This window comes from Tupaia chinensis, unplaced genomic scaffold (genome assembly GCF_000334495.1).
Source record: "Tupaia chinensis unplaced genomic scaffold, TupChi_1.0 Scaffold000100_1, whole genome shotgun sequence".
NCBI classification, from domain to species: domain Eukaryota; kingdom Metazoa; phylum Chordata; class Mammalia; order Scandentia; family Tupaiidae; genus Tupaia; species Tupaia belangeri.
In genome coordinates this window covers 2,296,073-2,319,833 of record NW_006159564.1, presented here as the reverse complement: position 1 = coordinate 2,319,833, position 23,761 = coordinate 2,296,073, and the positions used below count along the sequence as shown (strand labels likewise).

General features: G+C 37.6%; 1 protein-coding gene across 12 annotated transcripts in view; it reads left to right on the top strand.

The window, feature by feature from the left end:
* Positions 1–23,761, top strand: part of SENP7 (SUMO specific peptidase 7) — a 158,476-nt gene that overhangs the window by 58,348 nt on the left and 76,367 nt on the right. For 5 of the 12 annotated variants that reach the window (XM_027769979.1, XM_027769978.1, XM_027769980.1 and 2 more), the window contains 2 exons: positions 7,805–8,002; positions 18,689–18,883. The exons of 2 other annotated variants lie outside the window; for them this stretch is intronic. In XM_027769979.1, coding sequence (XP_027625780.1) covers positions 7,805–8,002; positions 18,689–18,883 — 393 coding nt within the window. The remainder of the gene's footprint in view (positions 1–7,804; positions 8,003–18,688; positions 18,884–23,761) is intronic. 5 more of the 12 variants (XM_027769982.1, XM_027769983.1, XM_006143576.3 and 2 more) reach the window with 2 other exon arrangements.

Here is a 23,761-nt window from a genome sequence, read left to right as displayed (position 1 = left end):
CCCTTGAGAACTTCTTGGAGATCTGGTCTGGTGCTGGTAAATTCTTTCAGGTTTTGTTATCTGAGAATGTTTTTGTCTTTTCTTCCCATATGAAGGATAATCTTGCTGAGTACAGTATTCTTGGTTGAAATTGCTTTTCCCTTAATGCTTTGAATATATTTCCCCATTCTTTCCTTGCTCACATTGTTTCTGATGAGAGGTCTGCTGTTATCCTGATGGGTTATCATTTATAGGTAACTTGATGTTTTTCTCTTGCCAATCTTAGTATCTTGCCTTTGTCTGTGGTTTTGGTCATTCTGGCTATAATGTGTCTTGGAGAAGATCTTGGGTTGATTCTATTTGGGGTCCTTTGTATTTCTTGGGACTGGATCTTCGAATGCCTCTCTAGGCTTGGAAAATTTTCTTGCAGGATTTCATGGAATAGATGACCAATGCCCTTAAGAGTCTCTTCCCCTTCTGGGTTACCAATTATCTAGATGTTTGGACGTTTGATAGTATCTGGTATTTCTCATATATTATTCTCATTTCTTTGGGCCATTTTCTCCGTCTTCGTGGTGGATTTTTCTAGACCAGCAATTTTCTTGTTTACGCCTGAGATTCTCTTTTTTGTATGATCTAGTCTGCTTTTAATGCTTTTAAGGGAGTTTTGACTTCCTGAGTTTTAGCCTTCATCTCTAACAGTTCCATTTGATTATTTTATAGTGTGTAATTTCTCTTTTAGATCTTGCAAGAATTTCCTCACCTCCTGGAACTTGTCAGCTCCTTTCTCCTTTCTCTTCTTTAGTTCATTGTCTCTCTCCTCTCCCATCCCTGTTAGCTTTGCCATTACGAATGTTCTAAGTTCTTTATCAGACATTTCCATGATTTCATTGAACTGTCTGTGGATGAAGAGTTATTCTTTTCCCTTGGAGAAGAGGTATTTTCTTGCTTTCCCATATTTCTTGTGGCCCTGCTATGATTACTAGTCATCTGATGGATGGTGTGTTTCTTCCTAATTCTTGAAGTTCAATCTGAAAGTTCAGGAGCAAGCAGAAAGAGGTGATCTGGAATCTCTTTGCCGTTCCATTGTGATCACTTTGTGCAGCAGATTCAGTAGATATTAAGGAATATATTAACCCTAATAGTATTTGGATGTTTGGCTATAGTTCCCTTAGATCCATCACTCAAGCTTGTGGGCTGGAGGCTGAATTATCAGTAGGAAATCTTCATTTCTCTTTTACCCTGAATTCACTAGTTCTCAAGAGCCATGAGGAATCTTCTGATGGCCTCACTTTCTCACTTTCTCTCTCTCTCTCTCTCTTTCTCTATCCCTCTCTGGTCAAATTAAAAAAATAAGTAAATAAATAAAGTTAAAAAATGCTCTCTTATATATCTTACATATCTCTTGTATAGCTATATATAGTTAGAAACGGTTTGTTATTTTAGAATATTAATGCTTATTTGGTTTATGTGAATAGAAAAATGGCTTTTTCTAGCATTGACATTATTATATAAGAGGATAAAATGATAATTTCTCTAATAATTTAGTAAATAATAAAGTCATATACTTTTCCCATTAGACTAAAGGCATATTTTGTGTATCCTTAAAATTTTGTACATATCGGAGGCAGCAGGTGTCATAGTGGTTACGGTGCTGGACTTCCACGTGTTTAACCACAGTTTGAGTCCTAGATCCCATGACTTAAAACTCATCCTGGGCTTGTTTGCGTGCTTGCCTACAATCCTGAGAGGATAATGGAGAAGAAGGGATTGTGATGTGACTGTCACCCCTGAGGGCGTGATTTCTCACTTTCTATCCGTCTCTGTTTCTCCAGTGAATGCATGCATCCTATGGCAAAAATCACTTAAGAATTTCTTTTATACATATTTTTATTTGGTTACTTATAATTTTAAGTTATGTAGATATAACACTTTATAGAGGTTAGTTTAGGGGGCCAGTGAGTGGCATGGAAGTCAAAGCACTGGACTCCAACATGGTCGACCATGGTTTGCATCTTGGACCTGGTAGCTGGCTGTCTCACCTTCTCTTTCTCTCTCTCTGGTGAGTGCATATGCCCTGTAAAAAATTAGGGGGAAAACAAATATTGATAAAATAATAATTTTTTTTGGAGAGGTTTTTGCTATAGGGCACATGTGCTCATCAGACAGAGAGAGACATAGAGGCAGAAAGTGAGAAATCATCCCCCAGGGGAGTGGCCACGCCATAATCCCTTCTCCTCTGTTCTCCTCTCTGGATCTTGGGCACGCATGCACACGCACTCGGCGTGAGTTTTAAGCCACCGGGTCCGGGACGCGAACTGCGGTCGGTTACATGGGAGTCCAGCGACATAGCCATTACGTTAACTGCTGGTCCCCCTTGATAAAATAATTCTAAAAAAAAAAAAAAAAAAAAACTTCCAAGGGGCAAACATGGCTATGGCTAGCGATTTCACCTGCATTACTACTGTAGGACGCAAGGCAAGTTTGGACATGAGTTTCTGGAGTTTGAGTTTTGGCCAGGCGGAAAGATCAGATATGCCAACAGCAATTACAAAATGACATCATGATTAGAAAAGAGGCTTATGTACATAAGAGTGTAATGGAAGAACTGAAGAGGATTATTATTTTTAAATAATTATTTTATTTAACTTTATTTATTTATTGACCTTTAATTTGACCAGAGTGAGAGAGAAAGAGAGAGAGAGGGAAAGTGAGAAAGCAAGCTGTCATGTCCAGGATTTGAACCGTGGTCAGCCGTATGGGAGTCTAGCATCCTTAACCACCATGCCACCTACCAGTCTCTGAAGAGAATTATTGACAACAGTGAAATTACAAAAGAAGATGATGCCTTGTGCCCTCCCCCTGGCAGAGTTGGCTGACAGGAGCTTGAAATTGTAATTGGAGATGCACACATTTCTTTGACCACCTCAAAAATTGATTCCCTTATTGATGTAAATCAGTCAAAGGGTCCTGAAGGCCTCCGAGTATTTTACTATTTGGTACAGGACCTGAAATATTCAGTTTTCAGTCTCATTGGATTACACGTCAAGATTAAACCAATTTAAAGTATATGTTTTTGAAACTGTTCGTATATTGAATTAAGGACTGGGTAAGGGAGGATTTATTTGTCATTTACAATATTGGAATTTATATGAATGTGAAGCAAACAAAAATTATTTTTGCATGTAAACTGAAAATAAGAAAATACATAAACAGGCTTACTAGTTACCCTTATTTGTGTCCAAGTGGGGTGAGCAGTCCCCACAAACATAAAATTTTGTAAATAAAAACCCCCTTTCATTGAAATTTTGCTTCAATAAAACATATAAAAGCCTGGGAAAAAAAAAAAAAGATTAGTTTAGGTCTGGCTCCATGGTCTGGTTAAGGCAGCTGGAACCCACATGGCCAACCTCGTGGCTCAAGTCCCAGAGTCAGCAGCTTGCGAAATATTCTTGTTGGATGCATGTGTGCCCAAAATTCTGAAAGGAAGGCTAAACTGAGTATAAGAGATTGTGGTGTGAACATTCCCCATGGAAGTTACTTTCTCCTCTCCTTTCTCTGTCTCTCTCTGTCAAGCACATGTGCCCTCTAGCCAAAGGAAAGAACAATTTCCTGATTCTAAAATATACATTTTCGTTTCACTAGTCAATTGATAGATGATATTTGGCTAGGTAAACTCGAATTATTTACCAGTCTTTAAAAAAATTAATTAGTTGATATTTCTCTTTATAAAAATAGTACTTGTTCAGCATAGAAAACTTAGAAATAAAACAAGTAGAAAACAGCCAGATACATTAAAATTTAAATTAGAGGACTTTTAAGAGACCAAGTTACATTTTATTAAGTGACTTATTATGATTATTTACCATTCTGTTATTGTTGGGCATTTAAGATTCCTTTTAGTTTATTACTTTTTTTTTTCTTTTTTTAAGTTTTCGCCATAGGGTGCGTGTGCTCATCAGAGAGAAACAGAGAGAGACAGAGGGAAAGTGAGAAATCACTCCCCAGGGGATATGACCATGTAGCAATCCCTTCTCCATTCTCCTCTCTGGATTTTGGGCATGCGCACGCATGTGCCTAGCCTGATTTTCAAGCCACCAGGTCCAGAACTTGAATCACAGTTGACTGTGGGGGAGTCCAGCACCATAACCACTATGCCACCTACTGGCTCCTAACCTATTTCTTATTTTAATAGATAATACCATGATGGATATCTTTGTGCATGACTTTTTTTATGCCTGTATTTTTTATTTTTATTTTTGTTTTTATTGCCAGAGGGTTCTTGTGCCTGCTAGAAAGAGAGAGAGAAAGTACCCTTTGGATCAGCTTGTGGTGTGGTTAAAGCAGCTGGATCCCACATGGCTGATTTGAATGGGTTGAGTTGTGGATGTGGCAGCTTGAAAAACATACTGGGCACATGTATGTGCACACCCAAAATTCTGAAAGGGAAAATGGAGAAGGGGTTGCGGCATGACCATTGCCCATGGGGGGATGCCTTGCATGTGCCCTCTAGCGAAATGAAATGAAATGAAATGAAATGAAATAAAGGAATTACCCCTCAGTTAGGTATGGTCATACCACAGTCCCTTTTCCTCCATTTTCCATCCCGTCAGGATTTGAGGCACATGTACACAGATACTCAGTGTGTTTTCAAGCTGCTGGAGCTAGGACTTGATCTGCAGTTGGTCATGTGAGAAACAACTCTATGCACAGCACCTAACTGAAGAGCTACTGAGCTGCCCCATGCATTTATTTTATATTTGTTTTAGAATGTTCCAGATGTATAATTATTTTGTCAGGAGTACAGTTAGCACATTTTTATCTAGATTTGCCAGTTGTTAACATTTTGACACCTTTGCCATCTCTCCATCTTTTTATATATATATGTAAGTGGGATCACATATGCTTATGTACACATACATAAACGTTTTTTCTCATAGCACATTGAAACTTAGGTTGTGTATATCACAGCATTTCATGTCTAAGTACTTCGGCCTGCATATAGAATAATAACATTCTCTTCTAATCACAATTCATTGTGAAGAAAACTAACAATGGGCCCAGCTGAGATAGTACACAAATTTTGACCCTAGAAGTCACATGGGAGGCCTGAGTGCACTTCCTGGACAAACCTGAACATGTATGATTGCACATGTAATCCTGGCTAACTGGGAGGCTGGGATTGGAAGATTAAGAGACAGTAGGACCTTGTAAAAAAAAATACTGATCTTTTTTTCTCACCCATGATCTCCCATAAGGGAAAAATGAAAAGTAATAGTAATTTCATATAATCATTTACTATAAAAATGCATCATCAAAATTTTGTAAATGTTTCCAAACTTTTAATTATATATTTTAAAAATCTAGATCAATTGTATTTGGTTATTATGTCCTCTTTTTATAGAGAGTTTTTTTTCTATAGGGTGTGCATGCATGCCAGAGAGACAGAGAGAGAGTTAGGAAGTGTGAAATCACATCCCAGAATGGATCACAATGGCACAATCCCTTCTCCTTCATTTTCCTCTTGGGATTTGGGCACACATGCACATGTGTCTGGTATGAGTTGTAAACTACTGGGTCTGGGACTCGCACTGTGGGAATCTAGTGCCTTAACCACTGTGCCACCTGCTGGCCCCTATTATGCCCTTTTAGTTTCTTAATCTAGAACAGCTCCTACCTACTTTGCCCTATAACTCCTTTGAGTCATGACATCGACCTTTTTTTTTTCTTTACTAGTTTTTGCCCCAGGGTGTGTGGGATTTGCTGGAGAGAAAAAGACAGTGAGAGGGAAAGTGAAAAATCAACACCATGGGGGGATGGCCATGCTGCAGTCCCCTCTCCTTCATTTTCCTTTTGGGATTTTGGGCATGCACACACACGAGCCCAGTGTGATTTTCAAGCCACCAGGTCTGAGATTCAAACCATGGTTGGCCATGTGGGAGTCCAGTGACATAAGCACTACGCCACCTACTGGCCCCTGACATTGACTTTGGAAGAGTTCAGGGCAATCTATAAGACAATACAAATTCTTTTTTGCAAAAAGTTTTTAAAAAATTATATTTGTTTATTTATTTATTTTAATTTGACCAAAGAGGGACAGAATGCAATTTAAAAAAAAGGGCGACTGTATAATTAGTATTTTAAAACTTTTTTATTTGCTTACTTTAATTTGAATAGGGAGGGACAGAGAGAGAGGGAGAGGAAGGGAATGTGAGAAAGCAAGCTGCCAGGTCTGGGACTCAAACCGTGGTTGACCATGTGGGAGTCTAGTACCCTTAACCACCACTTCACCTGCCAGCCCCAGCTACTCTATAATTAAAAGTTCAGTAAATACTTGTTGAAAGAAGTATTGATTCAGAGATGTCACTCATCTCTTTTAAAATACATTTTGGGAACCAACAGTTAGCGTAATGGCTATGTCACTGGACTCCCACGTAGTCGACCATGGTTCGTGTCCCGGACCCGGTGGCTTAAAACTCACGCCGGGCGCGTGTGCATGTGTGCCCAAGACCCCAGGAGGAGAATGGAGGAGAAGGGATTACGGCATGACCATCCCCCCTGGGGGTGATTTCTCGCTTTCTGTCTCTCTGTCTCTCTCTGTCTGTCTGGCGAGCGCACACGCCCTATAGCGAAAACCTCTCCAAATAAATAAATAAATAAATAAAATGTAAAACCAATAGCTTAAACTATTTTTTTGAAATAATTTTTTAGCATGTCAGTGCATTCTGTAGAAATTTTTCTGAAGAATTTTACCCTCTTCCTTCTAGATGGTCTGGGGAGTTAGCTGTAAGTGACTGCTGCAAACAAATAATTTTTTTTTTGACATCTCCTGTTTTATTTTGAAAATATATGAGCATTTTGCTTTCTATTTTTCAACATTCTTTTGTAAAACAAACAGTGTTTAAAACTGCTTACCAAGTAATAAGGTGGATACTCCTCTTATTAAACATTTCCAATTCTTTCAGCTACTCTTCATTTGGCACTGTTTTAAGTTTGCTTGGTAGCCAGTTCATACTATTGCATAAATTATGTTCCATGGTTCCAAAACTGAACAGTTCTTCGAGTGTTTTCAACACAAAGATATAGGGAATGAACAGAATATGCTCTCTCTGGTGAGCACATTTGCCTTGTGGCAAATCCTATAAAAACCTTCCAATACAAAAAGCCTACGTAGACTTAGGAGTGTAGATGGGACAGGTGGTGTGGTGGTTAAGGACGCTGCATTCCTATATGGCCAATCACGGTTCGAGTCCTGGACTTGGCGACTTGCTTTCTCGCTTTGCCACTCTCTCTAACTCTGTCATTCTCTGGTCAAATTAAAATAAGCAAACAAACAAACAAATAAACAAAGTTAAATAAAATAATTAATTTTTTTTTTTAAAAAGAAGAGTGTAGATGGTACACCGTTGTATTCTTAGTTTTAATGTTTCCTGAATCAATAAATGGTAAGACAAAAACATACTTTTAGTTCAGAAAAAGCTTGCACCTGTGATGAGCTCAGCAAATCTTTATTGTCCTTTCAGTGACAGTGTGAGTAAGCATGTATGGGTTGTCAATAATCCAACTGCTGTACACGCATGTGACCACAATAGTATACCTGATAATTATGAAGAATTGCAGCTTAAGAGAAATAAGCTTTACTTTTTGACATGTATTTGAGAATGACTAGGACTATTTTTTTTACTTATGATAATTGTTATTCTAATTATTTACTTGAACTGAAATTTAGAATTCCCAGAGATATTGATTTGTATCAGTGTGTGATGAATTCATGTATTGTACAATACTTAGTACTATATGTATTAATTATTTATGTGTGTAACAGGCAACTCAAAGTTATGTTGACGAATGTCCTATGGACGGATTTAGGACGAAAATTCAGAAAGACCCTACCTAGAAAGGATGCTAATTTATGTGATGCCGACAAGGTGCAATCAGACTCATTGCCTTCGACATCTGTTCACAGCCTAGAGACATGTCAAAAATTAGAACTTCTTCACCAAAGCCTTAATTTACCTGAAAGGTATGTTGTTCAGTATTGATTTTGTTCAACTTACCATATTTGAAATAATATAAATCCAATACCCTTAAAAAAACCCCAGATAGTTGGAAATGATATTGAAGAAGATTTGTATGTACAGATGTGCCCTACTTGAAAGCAAATCTTAAATCTCACAATCTTTTAAGAAATTTAAAAAATTAATTTATATGAGAAGAAAAGAGAGAGAGAGATTGATTTTTCATAGGATCTTTCCAGGTCATGGTCCTCCTGCATTTGCCTCCAGTTAGCTAGGTCTACAAGTGTGTGCCACTGTGCCCAACCTTTTTTAGGTTTGACCAGGAACCAAACTTAGACCTCCAATGTGGCCTGAGACTCTGCATATTAGCAGCTTAGCAGCACACACCTTCGTGGCTAAGCCCAAAATGACAGTCCTAATTTATAATTAGATGATGATCCTGTACTTCATTTAACTTCTTTACTTTATAATGACTTTATTCATGTATATATCTTCTTTTTTATAATTATTTATTTTATTTTATTTATTCATTCATTTATTTCTTAATTTGACCAGAGAGAGACACAGAGAGTGAGAGTGAGAGAGAGAGGAAGTGAGAAAGCAAGCCACCAGATTCAGGACTTGAACCCTGGCCAGCCATGTGGGAGTGTCTAATGCCTTAACCACCACGCCACCTGCTGGTCCCCCTATTCGTGTATTTATCTTCTTAGGGGTTATTTTATTACAGAAAATGAAGATACATATACATACACATCTATATATATGTGTGCATGGCCGTGTGTGTGTATATGCATATACATGTATTTCTGCATCTTTAACGTATCTTTTAATGTTATCTGATCTAGATCTTTACCACTTTTAACTCTGAAAATATTTGTATTTTATTTGCCTTTTTTAAGTTTTATTTTTGTTATAGGGCATGTGAATTCACCAGAGGGAAAGTGAGAAACCACCCCCCGCCCCCCCCCAGATGGACTAGCCATGCTGCAGTCCCTTCTCTTACAGTCTCCTCTTGGGATTTTGGGCATGGAAACACATGTGTCTGGCTGATTTCTAAGCTGCCAGGTCCAGGACTTGATCCGTGCAGCTGCCCATATCACCGGCTAGTCTTCATATACCTTTTTATTAAAGTTTATTTATTTATTTTTTTCATGAGAGAGAGAAATAGAGACTGACAGACAGATAGGCATCTCCAGTAGATTTCTCATGCAGAGACCCATCCTATGCCTCGGCCAGCTGATTATGGGCATAGGTTCGTACACCCCTGTGTGTGTATAGGGAGGCCTATAGACATGAACTGGAAACCTTCCCATATGGGTCCAGTTGTGTTACTACTGTGGCACCCCCGGCCCCACATTCATTATTTTAACGAAATAGGTGATGTTAAAACTTCACCATTAGATTTTAAACAGCATCCCTTTATTATCTCACATTTCTGTGCATTTAGAAATCTAAGCACTGCTGAATCCTCTCTACATAATCTTGTAAAATATGAACCCAGGTGATGTCCAGGCTGGATAGGAGTCTGTTTACTGCTTTCATGTTTATGTGGGTTATTAGAAAAAATTAGCTCCTCGTAATTGTAGGACTGAGGCTCTTTTCATTTTCAAGCAAAACAACAGCATTTTGAATCCCCATCTTTTGAATCTCTGACTTCCTTTCTGCCACTAGACAGAGAATAATCTTTTAAGTGTTTACATGATTACATCAGACATACTTGGATAATCTAGGATAATCTTTTAATTGTAAGATTAGATAATAGCACCTGCAAAGTTCCTCTTGCTATTTATGCATGAGAGTAACTCACCAGTAGGTCAAGATTATGGGTGCTCAAGTTCTCCTTCCACAGGCACTTAACTTGAATATAAGAAATCATATTGAACATAAAATTTTTCTTTTGTTATTTTTAAAATTAGTGTCCCAGTAGTCAATTGATACCAAAAGCCTGAGTAAATAAAGCTTTAATTTACTCTGATTGCTTCCTGGCCTTTTTCTTTACCTTCTAACCTCTTGCAAGATATTTGTAATCTCATAAAAAATGTGAATAGGAATATTGAGAATATTTAAAAAATAATGGGAATATTTTAAAAAACATAACCTTACATGCACTTTTTAAGAATATCCACAAAGAAAAAAATCACCATTGGTTTTTAATAACAAATATACAGTATAATTTTGAAAAGTAACAAGACCAATTTTCTTTCTTTCTTTCCTTTTCTTTTTTTAATAACATAGGAGATTATTTATCAACTTCCTCACTATTCTGGTGGCTGCAAAAGTCCAAATACCTAGGCCTACAGCATGCTGGATGGAAACAGAGAGCCTGGCAGGTGGCCATGTACTCAGAGAGAAAGATGTTTTGATTGATCTCACTTTCTCTCTATACTTATATATTTTTTAAGAGAGATTTTTGGTATAGTGCGTGTGTGCTTGCTGAAGGGACAGAGAGACAGAAGGAGAGAAATCACCCCCTAGATGGGATGGACATACTGCAGTTCCTTCTCTTCCATTCTCCTCTTGGGATCTTGGACATGCACACATGTGCACCTGGCATGAGTTTTAAGCCACCTGGTCTGGGACTTGAACTGCGGTCTACTACGTGGGAGTCCAGCGACATAACTGTTATGCCATCTGGTGGTCCCTCTTTAGTTTTTTTTTTTTTAAGTTGCCAGAAGGTGTATGTACTCATGAGAGAGAGAGAGAGAGAGAGAGAGAGAGAGAGAGAGAGAGAGAGAAAGCACTCCTCAGTGGGGCATGGTCATACTACAGACCCTTTTTTTTTTCTATCCCATCAGGATTCAGAGTATACACTCTCTCTCTCTCTCTCTCTCTCTCTCTCTCCCCCCTGCCTCGGTGTGCTTTCAAGCCACAGGAGCCAAAGTTCAAACTATGGTCAGCCATTGTAGGATCTTGCTTGCTTCCTTGAACCACCATTACAGGGCTGGACCTATTGCATGTTTTTTGCTATTTCAGATTTTATTATTTTTAAAAAATTGCTATAGGATGTGTGCACTTACCAGATAGATAGATAGATAGATAGAGAGAGAGAGAGAGAGAGAAAGGGAGAGAATCCCCCTCACCCCGCCAGGGTGGATGATCACATCACAATCCCTTCTCCTCCATTCTCCTCTTGGGATTTTGGGCAGGTACGTCCATGCCCTGGCATGTTTTCCAAATTGCCGGATCTGGTACTCCAACTGTGCAGTTGGCCATGTGGGATCCAGCCATCTTAACCTCCATGCCATCCACTAGCCCAGCAATACATGTTTTTATGTAATTCCATTTACAGTTTTGGTCCTCAAATACTTTTTGGGGAAGGTAATTTATATATATTCATTCATTCATTGCCAGAGAGCATGTACAGAAAGAGAGAGAAAACATCTTCCATTGTCATGCTACAGTCTCTTCTCCATTTCTCTCTCCTTTTGGGATTTTGAACATGATGGCACATGTGCCTGACCTGTTTTTCAAGCCCCTGAGTGTGGGGCTGGATCTGCACAGTCAGACACCTTAACCACCAGGCTACTAGGTAATTTGGTACTTTGTTTTCAGTTAGAATAACGCATCATCACCTAGGCAGTGATCTGGTTATACGGTCTTCAATGTGAAGGACAGTGAAGTGCTTTAAGTCAAGACCCAGATAAAAACTGCTAATTTTCAAAACAGTTTTTTTTTTTAAGTAAAAGTAAAACTTGATCAAAATATCTGCATATAATATTATACTTTAATTTTTAAATGGATAGTTGGTTTTTTTTCTATCGGGCATGTACATTCGCCGAAGACAGAAAGTGGGAAATCACCCCCGAGGGGTGATGGCCACTGCAATTCCTTCTTCTCTGTTCTTCTCTCAGGATTTTGGGCACACACACATGTGCCCATTGTAAGTTTTAAGCTGCTGGGTCTGGGACTTGAACTGTGGTTGACTACATGGGAGTCCAACAATGTAATCATTACATCATTTGCTGGTTCCAAAAGCATAGTGATTTCTTTTTCTTTTCTACACCATTTGCTGGTTCCAAAAGGATAGTGATTTCTTTTTCTTTTTTAATGCTGAGTTTAATGAAACTTTCCTTACTAGGTCATATGTGATATAAATTTAACTTTCTAAAACTATAAATCTTAGGGTCGCAACTTAGCATCAATGTTTTATGAGGCTTATTCCATTTTCCTGAATTCTAGCAGTTTCCCCAGTATAGGTAAATTATTCCTTTACTTGGCTGATGGATTTAAATTCCAAGAAATTCAAATAAGTAAGGAGTTGTTATAAAGTTTATGGAAAGGGGCTGGCAGGTTGTGTGGCGATTGGGTGTGCTGCACTTCTGCGTGGCCAACAGTGGTGTGGGTCCTGGACCTGCCAGCTTCCTTTCTCACTTTCCTTTTCTCTCTCTCGTCAACTTAAAAAATAACTAATAACAACAAATAAAATTAAATAAATATTTTTATAAAGTTAATGGAAAATACATATTATTAAAAAATACATGGATTTAAAAAATTTTTGGCACCAAAATAACTCGTACTTTTTCTTTTCTAAAAATTTTGCCATAGGGCACTTGTATTCTCAGCTGTGAGTACTGGAAGGAGGAGTAAAAAAGCACTCATCAAGGGGATGGCCTTGTTATAATCCTTTCTCTATTCTTTTCTCAGGATCTTGGACAGGCACACACACCTCCCAGGATATTTTTCAAGCCACCAGGTCCGGGATTTAAACACATAGATGTCCATGTGAGATCCAGCGGCCTTATTTATCCTGCCACTAACTGGCCCTAAACTTGTACTTTAATTATATTTTTCCATGAACTTTAAAAAAAAAGAATTATTTATTTAATTTGCTGTTATTATTATTATTATTTAATTTGATGAGAGAGAGAGAAAGGAAAAGTGAGAAAGCAAGCCACCAGGTCCAGGACTCGAACCATCCTCAGCCTTTCCTAACCATTATGCCACTTACCTGTCCTTTTCCATAAACTTTTAAAGTCTGCTCAGATATTTGAATTTCTTGTGAAAACTTATACTTTTTGAAATGCTGGTTATCCCTGGAATACCCATGTCAATACTGTTATCTATTGAACCCCAAAAGACAGTTTAGATATTATGGATTTAGTATGTTATATTGTATAAGGCCGTCACACAAAGCTTTGTTTCCCTAAGGTACCCATCTTGGGTAAGTTGCCAGCAATTGATGAAAGGTGTTTTTATGGTTGTTCTATGAAGAGCTAGGCATACTATAGTTATTGCTAACTGTTCAATTATGTCTTTTCTTTCTTTCCTTTTTTTTTTTTTAAAGTTTTTGCCATAAGGTGCATGTATTCACTGGAGAGAGACAGAGAGAGACAGTGAGAGGGAAAGTGAGAAATCACACCCTGGGGGGGATGGCCACACTGCAGTTCCTTCTCTTCCATTCTCCTCCTAGGATTTTGGGCACACACAAATATGCCTCTGATGTGAGCTTCAATCTATTAGGTCCAGGACTCAAACCACAGTTGGCCATGTGCAAGTCCGGTGATGTAATCATTACACCACCTGCTGGCCCCAATTGTGTACTTTTCTAATATGCTAAATGATAAATGAAGCATGACAAATGAATAACAAGCATTATTGGAAAGTATAGTTTGTAACTTTGAATGAGACCAATAATACGAAAATTAAAATAAATTTAGATCTGTGGTATACTTACTGTGTGCCAGCAATTCAGCTACCTTCTTTACGTCTATTATTTAATTTTAACAGCTGTGTAAGGTAGATATTCTTACCATTTTAGAAATGAGATCAATGCTAAGAGGCAGAAATTGTGGTAAGTAATTTGTCCAAGGATATATAATTAAGGTGGTGAAATCAGAATCTGAACCTATGTTTTTCTTATTCCAAAGCCTTAGCTCTTAACCTTTATATAATACTGCTTTCTTTTTTTGGGGAGAGGTTTTTGCTGTAGGGTGCATGTGCTTGCCAGAAAGACAGAGACAGAGAGACAGAAAGCGAGAAATCACCCCCAGGGGGGATGGCCACATTGCAGTCCCATTCTCCTCTCGCCATCTTGGGCAGGCACACATGCACACATGCCTGGTGTGAGCTTAAGCCACTAGGTATGGGACTCAAACTGCGGTCGACTACATGGGAGTCCAGCGACACAGCCATTATGCCAACTGCAGGTCCTGCATTTTGCTATAGGGTGCATGCGCTCGCCGGAAAGACAGAGAGAGACAGAACAATAGAATGCGAGAAATCATCCCCCAGGGGGGATGGCCCCGCCACAATCCCTTCTCCTCCATTCTCTCCTTGGGATCTTGGGCACGCACGCACACGTGCCCAGCGTGAGTTTAAGCCACCGTGTCCGGGAGTCGAACTGTGGTCGGCTACATGGGAGTTCAGCGACATAGCCATTACGCTAACTGCTGGTCCCCATACTGCTTTTTTAACATTTGCATTATTTTGAACTTTAATTTTCCTCATCATTAAAGTAGAAATTGGACTTCACTACTTACTTCACATGATATCTAATTCATTCATTTAGTTTTTTAAGAATTATTTATTTATTTCCATTTGATTGTTTCTTTTTTTCTTCCTTTTTTTTTCTTTTCTCTAATTTATTAACCTTTAAATGTTCTACTCATTCTTCACATTTTCCTCGTGGTGTTTGTTCATATATTAATAGAGTTTTTCTTTTTTTCAGTATTTTTTTTTTTTTTTTTTTTTGTCAAAGGGCACATTTGCTCCCTCTTCATTCCCCTTCTCTGTTCATTGTCAAGAATAGGGCACATGTGCTCACTGGAGAAATGCAGAGAAACAGAGAGTGAAAGGGAAAGTGAGAAATCACCCCCTGTGGTGGGGGGATGGCCATACTGCAATCCCTTTCTTCTCTGTTCTCCTCCTGGGATTTTTAGGTATGCACCTGGCGTGATTTTTAAGCCACCAGGACCGGGACTTGAATGACAGTCTGCCATTTGGGAGTCCAGCACCTTAACCACCATGCCACCTGCTGGCTCCAATAATAAAGTGTTAATTGAAAGGTGTACGATGATAGACATGCTGAGATAGTATCTTGAACCTTTCTGATGTTACAGAAGCCCTTCAGGGTTTTGGTGGTTTAGAGATGCCGGTTCTAGTGCAGGTTGGTATATAAAGTTTTTAAATGACTTTTGGTTAAACTTTGAAATTATTCTCTTATAGAAAAAACTTTTAGGTCTTCATTTAACAGAAGAGGTCTCATTTATCTGCCAAGAGTTTTTTTCCCCTTCTTTTCTTTTTTCTTTAAAATCTACTAGCAGATCAAACCATATAAGAATAAATGATCATTTATTATGCTGAATAGAAATATAACTCTTAGAAATTTTCCTTCTCTCAGCTGTTACTTGTATTTTTTTCTAGTTAATTCTTTTCAGCACTTTGTACAGGAGTAATCTATTGATTCCAGCTCCCCTGTTTTGGAGAGATTATTTGTTTTTTTTTTTTTTTATGGGACTCAGCATTTTCAAACACTTAAATAGTGCCCTAGTCAGATGTTGAAACAGAGATATACTAAATGATAGTTGAATTTAAAGAATGTGTATCCTTAGTTATATGCCCTAAATATTCTCTTTAAATATGACAGTTTTCACATTTTTAAATTATGAGCAGTATTTTAGAATTCAGTTATGATAAAGGACCATAAACAGAGTATATCATCAGTATTTAAAATGAGTTATCAATGGAATATATCAAATTCTCTCTCTTGAAAGTAAAATTTTGGGCTAGCAGGTGGCGTAATAGTTTGTGTAGTTCAAGACCTGGGCCTGGTGGCTTTCTTTCTCACTTTCTCTCTCTCTGTTTCTATAGGGAGAACCTATAGCAAATTACTACTGCTACTACTATAAATAAAACAAATAATTATTTTAAAAAATAAAATTTCATATACTATAATATTAGGAAAAAATTATATTAACTTGAATAAAATCATCTCACCTAATACTCCTGTCTGTTTTTCTAAAGTATTAGGAACTGGGAACCAGTAGATGGCATAATGGTTACATTGCTGGACTCCCACATGGCCGACAGTGGTTCAAGTCCTGTACCTGGAGACCTGAAACTAAACACTGGGCCTGTGTACATGCATTCCCAAAATCCCAAGAGGAGAATGGAGGAGAAGGGATTTTGGCATAGTCATTTCCCCAGGAGGATGATTTTTTGCTGTCTCTGTCTCTCTGGCAAGTACACATGCTCTATAGCAAAATTTTTTTGGAAAAAAAAAAAACAACTGTAGTTGAATTTCGTTTAATGATTCATTTCATAGCAATACTTAGTAGGAGAGCAAATGAAAGAATTCTTGAGAGTATTTACTGTTTCTATTTCAGCTTCATTTCTACTTCAAATCTAATATTTAAGGACATTTATATCAGGCATCTAGGATACACAGAAGATGATGGTAAATACTGCTTTTTAGTGATGTTTACATCTAATGTAAGGAGTAGGAAAAGTATCTCTGACATCTCTTCCTCACACACTAGATGGGAGACTTTCTTCCTTCATTAACTCTAAGTTCAGTGATTGTATATATTATTAGCTTTTGTTTTAAAACATATGTACTATATAAAAATTTTTTAATTTGCCAAAGAGCACCTGTGCTTGCCAGAGAGAGGGAAAGTAAGAAAGCACCCCTTCCCCACATGGTGGAAGGTCATGCTATAATCGCTTCTTTTCATTTATTATTATTATGTTTTAATTTGACCAGAGAGAGATAGAAAGAAAGGGAAAGGGAGAAATCAAGTCGCAAGGTCTGGGACTCGTACTGTGGTTGCCCATGTGGGAATCCAGTGCCTTTAACGACCACGCCACCTGCCGACTTCCTGGCTTGTTTTTCAGACTACCGGTTCTGAAATCATGCATTTAGTCATGTGGGATCTAGCTGCCTTAACCACAGCACCGCTGGCTGGCCCCATATAGACTACTTAATCACTCCAATACTTTTTAAAATGGTGGTTTTGCCAGAACTGGATATTTTCAAGGGTTTCCTAAAATATCCATAGGAAAAGTCTCATATCTGGAATTTTTTGGCACGTTAGTATTATGATACAGTGCACGGGATAAAGCAAAAAACCCAAATGATGGTAGACTTAGGTTTTTTCATTAAGAAGAGCTATTTATAGTTGGGCAAAATCATTGAACTTTTCTGATATTTGAATTCTTCATGTTTAGAATAAAGAAAGAACTATTTTAAAGTTCTCAAAGATTTGAAATTTTGGGGCTGGCAGGGTGGCATGGTAATTAAGGGTGCTGGACTCCCACATGGCTGACTGTGGTTCAAATCCCGGACCTGACGGCTTGCTTTCTCACTCTCTCTGTCTCTCTAATTCTGTCTCTCTCTGGTCAAATTAAAAGAAAGAAAGAAAGTTAGGTAAACAAATTTTAAAAAATTGAAATTTTATGTCGAACATACTGAAAAGAATATATTGTCTTTATTTAGTGAAAATAAACAGAGTACCTCTAACTACTACAACAAATATAACAAAGTACAGTGAAATTCACAATTTCACTTAAACAAAACTACTCTGGTCCTTTCCAAGTGTATCTATTATTTCTCACAAAGTATCAGTAAAGTACTGCTAGTGGTTTATAGATAATAGTCAAGAAGAGCATCTAATAAAGAAGAGTTAAGAAAATTTTACAAATACAGTAATGACAAAAAATACCACGATAATTTAGCCTGAGCCAATCACTTGAAGAACAAATAACAGTCTGAAGGGCATCATTGTCATGTGGCAAAGCATATCCATTGTAGTTTGTAATATTAGCTAGCTAACCAAGCAAAGGTTGTACTGTCCTCTTTTGTTTAGGAGGATGTCTGACTTAAACCTTTTAAACTCCACCGATTTAAAAGGTTTGGAGCTTTAAAATGTACTTTAATTTTCTAAACATTTACTCCTATCTACTATTTTCCTGATCCATTGCATATACATTATCACCAGTGTAGGTGATATTTCACTTAAGGAATGTGTTATTAGCATAGATGCTACCTTAATTGTATCTTCTTTGGATTTAGCATTTGTCATGTGTCAATTACAAGTTTGTAATTATTTACTAAAGACCTTTTTGTTGAATGAGAAGGACAAAGATTGCTTGAATTGATTTGTAGTAATCTGTTTTTAATAACTACTAACAAAGAAAAAATTTATGTTTTTTAGAGAGTTTTTTTTTTTTTTCTATAGGGTTTAAGTGCTCACCAGAGACACAGAGAAAGACAGGGAAGGGAAAAATCATCCCCTGGTGGGTGAGGTGGGTAGCCAAACTGTAATCTCTTCTCCTCCTGGGATTTTGGGCATGCATGCACACATGTGACTTGAGTTTCCAGCCACTGAGTCCAGGACTCGAACCATAGTTGGCCATGTGGGAGTTCAATACACCAATCACTGCTGGCCCTGAAAAAAAGTATTTTTAATGAAAAATTGGTTAAAATTGTAAGTACCCCAATAACATTCAGTAATAGAATTAAAGACATTTTAGTAGCAGGCTAATCTTAACCATAATTTATAAGAAACAAGAACTTCTAGAAACAAAAAAATGATTTTATCCAAAATTTTGAGTTCATGAGTTGGTTTATAGAGTGGTATAGTTGTAATAGCTTACTTACTCTAAGATGGTGATGTTTGAAAATTCAACTTCTTAGAATGCAGTTTTTACTGAAAACTTAAGGACAGTACAGTGTTTGTTGTTCTGTGTGACAGGATACCCAGAGTTATATTGACGAATGTCCTGGGAACGGAGTTAGGAAGAAAATACATAAAGAACCCATCTGTAACTGAGGCCAGTTTGAGTGATACAGACAACTTGCAATCAGAGCAACTTTCTTCATCATCTGATGGCAGCCTAGAATCTTGTCAAAATGTAAATCCTCACAAGAGCTGTTTATTATCTGAAAGGTATGTTTAGTGATGACTTTACTCAAAATAAATATATTTTCATGAACCCTTCCCTGTTCTTCCCCCACAGATCCACTATTACTAAATGTGAGGTAATTATGCTCTCATGTCTGATGCAACTTTTCTTCCTTGGTGGCTGGAATGGCTAGAGGGACCAAGAGTTCATGACTGATAATCAGTTTCAAAAGTCCTGGTCATCATACTCGTATTTTGGAAAGACACAATTAATAAAAATTTAGTTACCTATTTCAGTATCTCAGTTTGTCTGATATAGTTGAAATCCATTCCACTGACATCAGTCTATTCCTCCTGTCTTCTCTGTCCTGTCTCTCCATCTTTCTGTTTTTCTTTCCCTCTATCCAGTCTTAGTCACTATTTTTAGATACATATACTAGAACCGTTCAAGGCACTTGATGCTCAGTAAATATGTATTTGTTGAATAAATAGCTGAATACATTCCTTACAAAATGGTTTAAGAAAGCAGAATTCCATTTACAAACATGGCTTATTGTGCCAATAAGAGAAATACAAATCTGAAGTTGCCTTTTAAGCTATAGGAAAAAAAAATCATGTGTGGACTAGAAAATAAGAATCTGGGGGAAAGGCTTGGAGATGGTCAGTTGATAAATTCAACTAGATTTTTAAACTTTTCATTTGCCATGAACTCCTGAAGTTTCTCTTTATTTTCTGCTTTCAACATATAGAATAAAGAGTTTTCATCTAAGTGAAAATTGATCATCTTAATCCCCCAACCCCCGAACCGTCATCCAAAGGTAACTTCTGCTTTGTATTTCTACTGTAAGCCCAATTATGTATAGTTGCCTTTTTAAAAGATCTACAGCAAATTTCCTTCATTCTAACAAGTTTTATTTTTTAAGTTGTTTATTTCTTATGAACTTTCAAATTTTTCTCTCCTTTTGGAAATTATGTTTTTTTTTAAAATAAGCATTTAAAAATATTTTATTACACTTTATTTATTTATTTTAATTTGATCAGAGAAGTACACAGAGAGAGAGAGGAGAGAGGAGAGAGAGAGAGAGAGAGAGAGAGCGAGAGCGAGAGCGAGAGCGAGAGCATGCACGTATTAGTGAGCGAGCGAGCTGCCAGGTCCAGGACTCAAACTGTGGTTGGCTATGTGGGAGTCCAGCGCCTTTAACCACCATGCCACCTGCTGGCCCCTTTATGTTTTCATCTAGGTTCTACTTAGTGCATTATTAGAGATAACTTTTTTTTTTTTTTTGAGAGATTTTTGCTATAGGGCGTGTGCGCTTGCCAGAGAGACAGAAAGCAAGAAATCACCTCCCAGAGAGGATGGCCATGCCACAATCCCTTCTCCTCCATTCTCCTTTTGGGATTTTGGGCATGCATGTACATGCATTTTTAAGCCACAGGGTCTAGTACTTGAACTGCGGTTGACTATAGAGTCCAGTGATATAACCATTATGCCATCTGCTGGTTCCATTAGTGAAAACTTTTAATTTTATATTTTATTAGATCTCTGTCTACATTAGCCCCACCCCCATAGGAATTTTTTCAGTTTTTTCTTTTCGTTTGTATAGGGCATGTGTGCTTGCCAGAGAGAGAAAGAGAGAAAGAGAGAGAGAGAGAGAGAGAGAGAGAGAGAGAGAGAGAGAGAGAGAGAGAGAGAGAGAGAGAGAGAGAGAGAGAGAGAGAGAGAGAGAATGACAGACAGACAGACAGTGAGAGGGAAAGTGAGAAATCATCCCCATGGTTGATGGCCATGACAGTCTTTTCTCCTCCATTCTCCTATTGGAATTTTGGGTACATGTGCACATGTACCTGATGTTATTTTCAAGTCACTGGGTTCAGAACTCTCACTGTGGTTGGCCATCTTGGGAGTCCAGCACTTTAACCAACATATCACCTGCTGGCCCTATGCCATAGGAATTCTAATGTTATTTCCAGTTACTAAATAAAATATATAGTTAGAGATATTAGAAATATATCTATACTTTGGGGGCTGGCAGGTGGCGTGGTGGTTAAGGTGTCAGATTCCCACATGGCCAACAATGGTTCAAGTCCTGGACCTGGCAGCTTGTTTTCTCACTGTCCTCCTCTCTCTTTCTCGTCTCTCTTTGGTCAAATGGAAGAATAATAATAAAGTAAATAATTAATAAAAGGAAATACATCTACACTTTGTACTATGCTTGCTTATTTCTGCCTCCATTACTAGACCATGGTTCCTTTAAGGAGAGGAATCAAGTTTTATTTGCAATTGAACTATTGCTTAGCTGAATACATACTGACTTTTTGCACTTTGGTTACTGCTCATGTCATTCAACCTTGAGCTTTAGTCTCCCGAGTTGTGAAAAGTGAAGTAATTTTGAATGTCTTTTTGTCATAGTTCATTTTATGTTTCAATAACAATACCACAGCCTGAGTAATTATACAGAAAAGAACTTTATTTCTTATAGTTCTGGAAGCTGGGAAGTGCACAATTGAGGGGTGCATGTGTCATGATGGCCTTTTTGCTGCATAATCTCATGGTGGGAGTCAGGACAAGGAAGCACATGTGAGAGAGGGCTGAACTTACTTCTATTACAAACCCACTCAATAATGGGTCCACTCCCATGATAATTACAGTAATCCAGTAACAAGGGCAAAACCTTCATAACCTAGTCACCTCCTAATGATCCCACCTCTCACTGAGGTTATGTTTTCAATATATGAACTTTAGCAGGCACATTCAAACTGTAGCTCCATTCTGCTTCACAAAATTGTTGTATTATCTCCTTTAAATCTCAAATATGAGAATTCTTTGTGCACACAAAATACTACACAAATAAAAATGTTATAGAAGTAATTCTGTAGAAAAAAATTGAAATGTACTGTTATACTAGTGTACATTCATGCTTTTATGAAAAATAGCACCATTGTGATGATATTATGAAACTATCAAGTTATAATCTGTGCTTTTCAGGCTTTATACCAATGTGGGGCCAAAATTTAATAGTAATAGGTACAAAATTTCTGGCTCATCTCCAAATTTACACAGAGGGAGCCCTCACTCACCTTTAAGTCCTTTGTAAATAGTTATGATTGCCAGGTGATTAAAAATATATTTATTAACTATTTTATTTTTTACCGTAAGTGTAGCACATCTTTATTTTCATTGAATATTTAGAAATTCTAAGGGATATTTTAAACATAGAAAAAATTCCTATGCCTTCACAGTACAAAAATCTCTATTGTGGACATTTTGGGTGATTACCTTCCAATTACCGTCCATAATTATTTTATTTTATTTTTATATTTAATCACAGTACACCTTTATAGCATACAAAGTGAATCTTCCCTGCATCAATACACTGCATATTAGTCTAGTCAAAGATATTATCACATACATCAGCAGCACATAATTTTCCGCTTTTGTTTTTGTTAAATGTTTTGCTTTTTTCTCCCCTTGATTCCCTCTCCCTCTCCCCACCAGGTAGTTTTGATGTGGGCCCTGACAATTTATTCTCTTAGTGGCAGTGTTCTTTGATTTTTGCATTTGAAATAAACATAAATGTTAGAGTCAGACGTCTAGATTCACATTTAGCTGTATTGCTAACACACTGACTGACCTTGGGCAGGTTACTTATCCAGTCCTTACAATGGAGGTAATAGTACATACTTTATAAGATTAGTGTGCAGCTTTAAGGATATAGTCTATATAAATCCCTACTATAATGCTTAGAACTTAGTAAGTGATTAAGAAATGGTAAGTTATTATTTTGGCTGCTCATGTCAAAAGTGCCATTAAAGGTTATTGCTGTAGTTGCTGCTATTGAAGTTCCCATACTGAGAATGCCAGTGACTGATCCACAGACAGCTCTTACCAGTGCTGCCAAGGCAATTGTCACATCCTTATTAGCATCCCATTTGGCTTAAGGAGGAGTACCGATCTCCTTATACCAAGATCTCGTTCTCTTTTCCCTTAAAGTGAGTTGATTTTGAGAATTCAAAACATGGAAATGGAAATACATGGAAGGTATGACCATACTGGCACTTTCGTAGGTATGTCTGAGTACAACAGAAATACACCAGGGACATGGAAATAGGCTCAGAATAGGACTACTGTTATAACTGATATCCTAACCTGCCCACATTTTTTTTTTAAATTGCTACAGGATATGTGTGTTTACCAGAGATGGTGAGATGGGAGGGGGCAGGGTGTTTTAACACCCCTCAGTGGGGTGTGGTCATGCTGCCATCGCTTCTCTTCCATTGTTTAATCCTGTTGGGATTTTGGGCATATATGCATATATGCCTGGTCTATTAGGTATTAAAAGAACTATATGGGACCAGCAGATGGTATAATTGCTATGTTGCTGGACTCCCATATGGCTGTCCATGGTTAGAGTTGTGGACCAGGAGGCTTGAAACTCATGCTGGGCATGTGTGTGTGCATACCCAAAATTTCGAGAAGAAAATAGAGGAGAAGGGACTGCCAAGTGGCCATTCCCCCCTCAAGGGTGATTTCTCACTTTCTGTCTTTGTCTCTTTGGTGAGTGCATGTGTACTATAGCAAAAATCTCTCTTAAAAAAAAGTAACTAGAGATGATTTAAATCATAAGAGAAAATGTTTCTAGCTTATATGCCAATACTTTGTCATTTTCTATAAGGGACTTGAGCATCTGTGGATTTTGGTGTCCTCAGGAAGTCAAAGAAGCAATCCTTGGTGGACATTGAGAGACAACTTCATATAGACATGACTATTTAGATCTCAGAAGGAGATGTATTTTGACATTGTTGTTACTGTTCTGTAGTTGCAAAGAATGTGGCAAACACTCCAATTCTCTTTTCTTTTTTTTTTCTTTAATTTGCCAGAGAAGACAGAGAGAGCATAGAGAAAGTGAGAAAGAATCCCCCTGC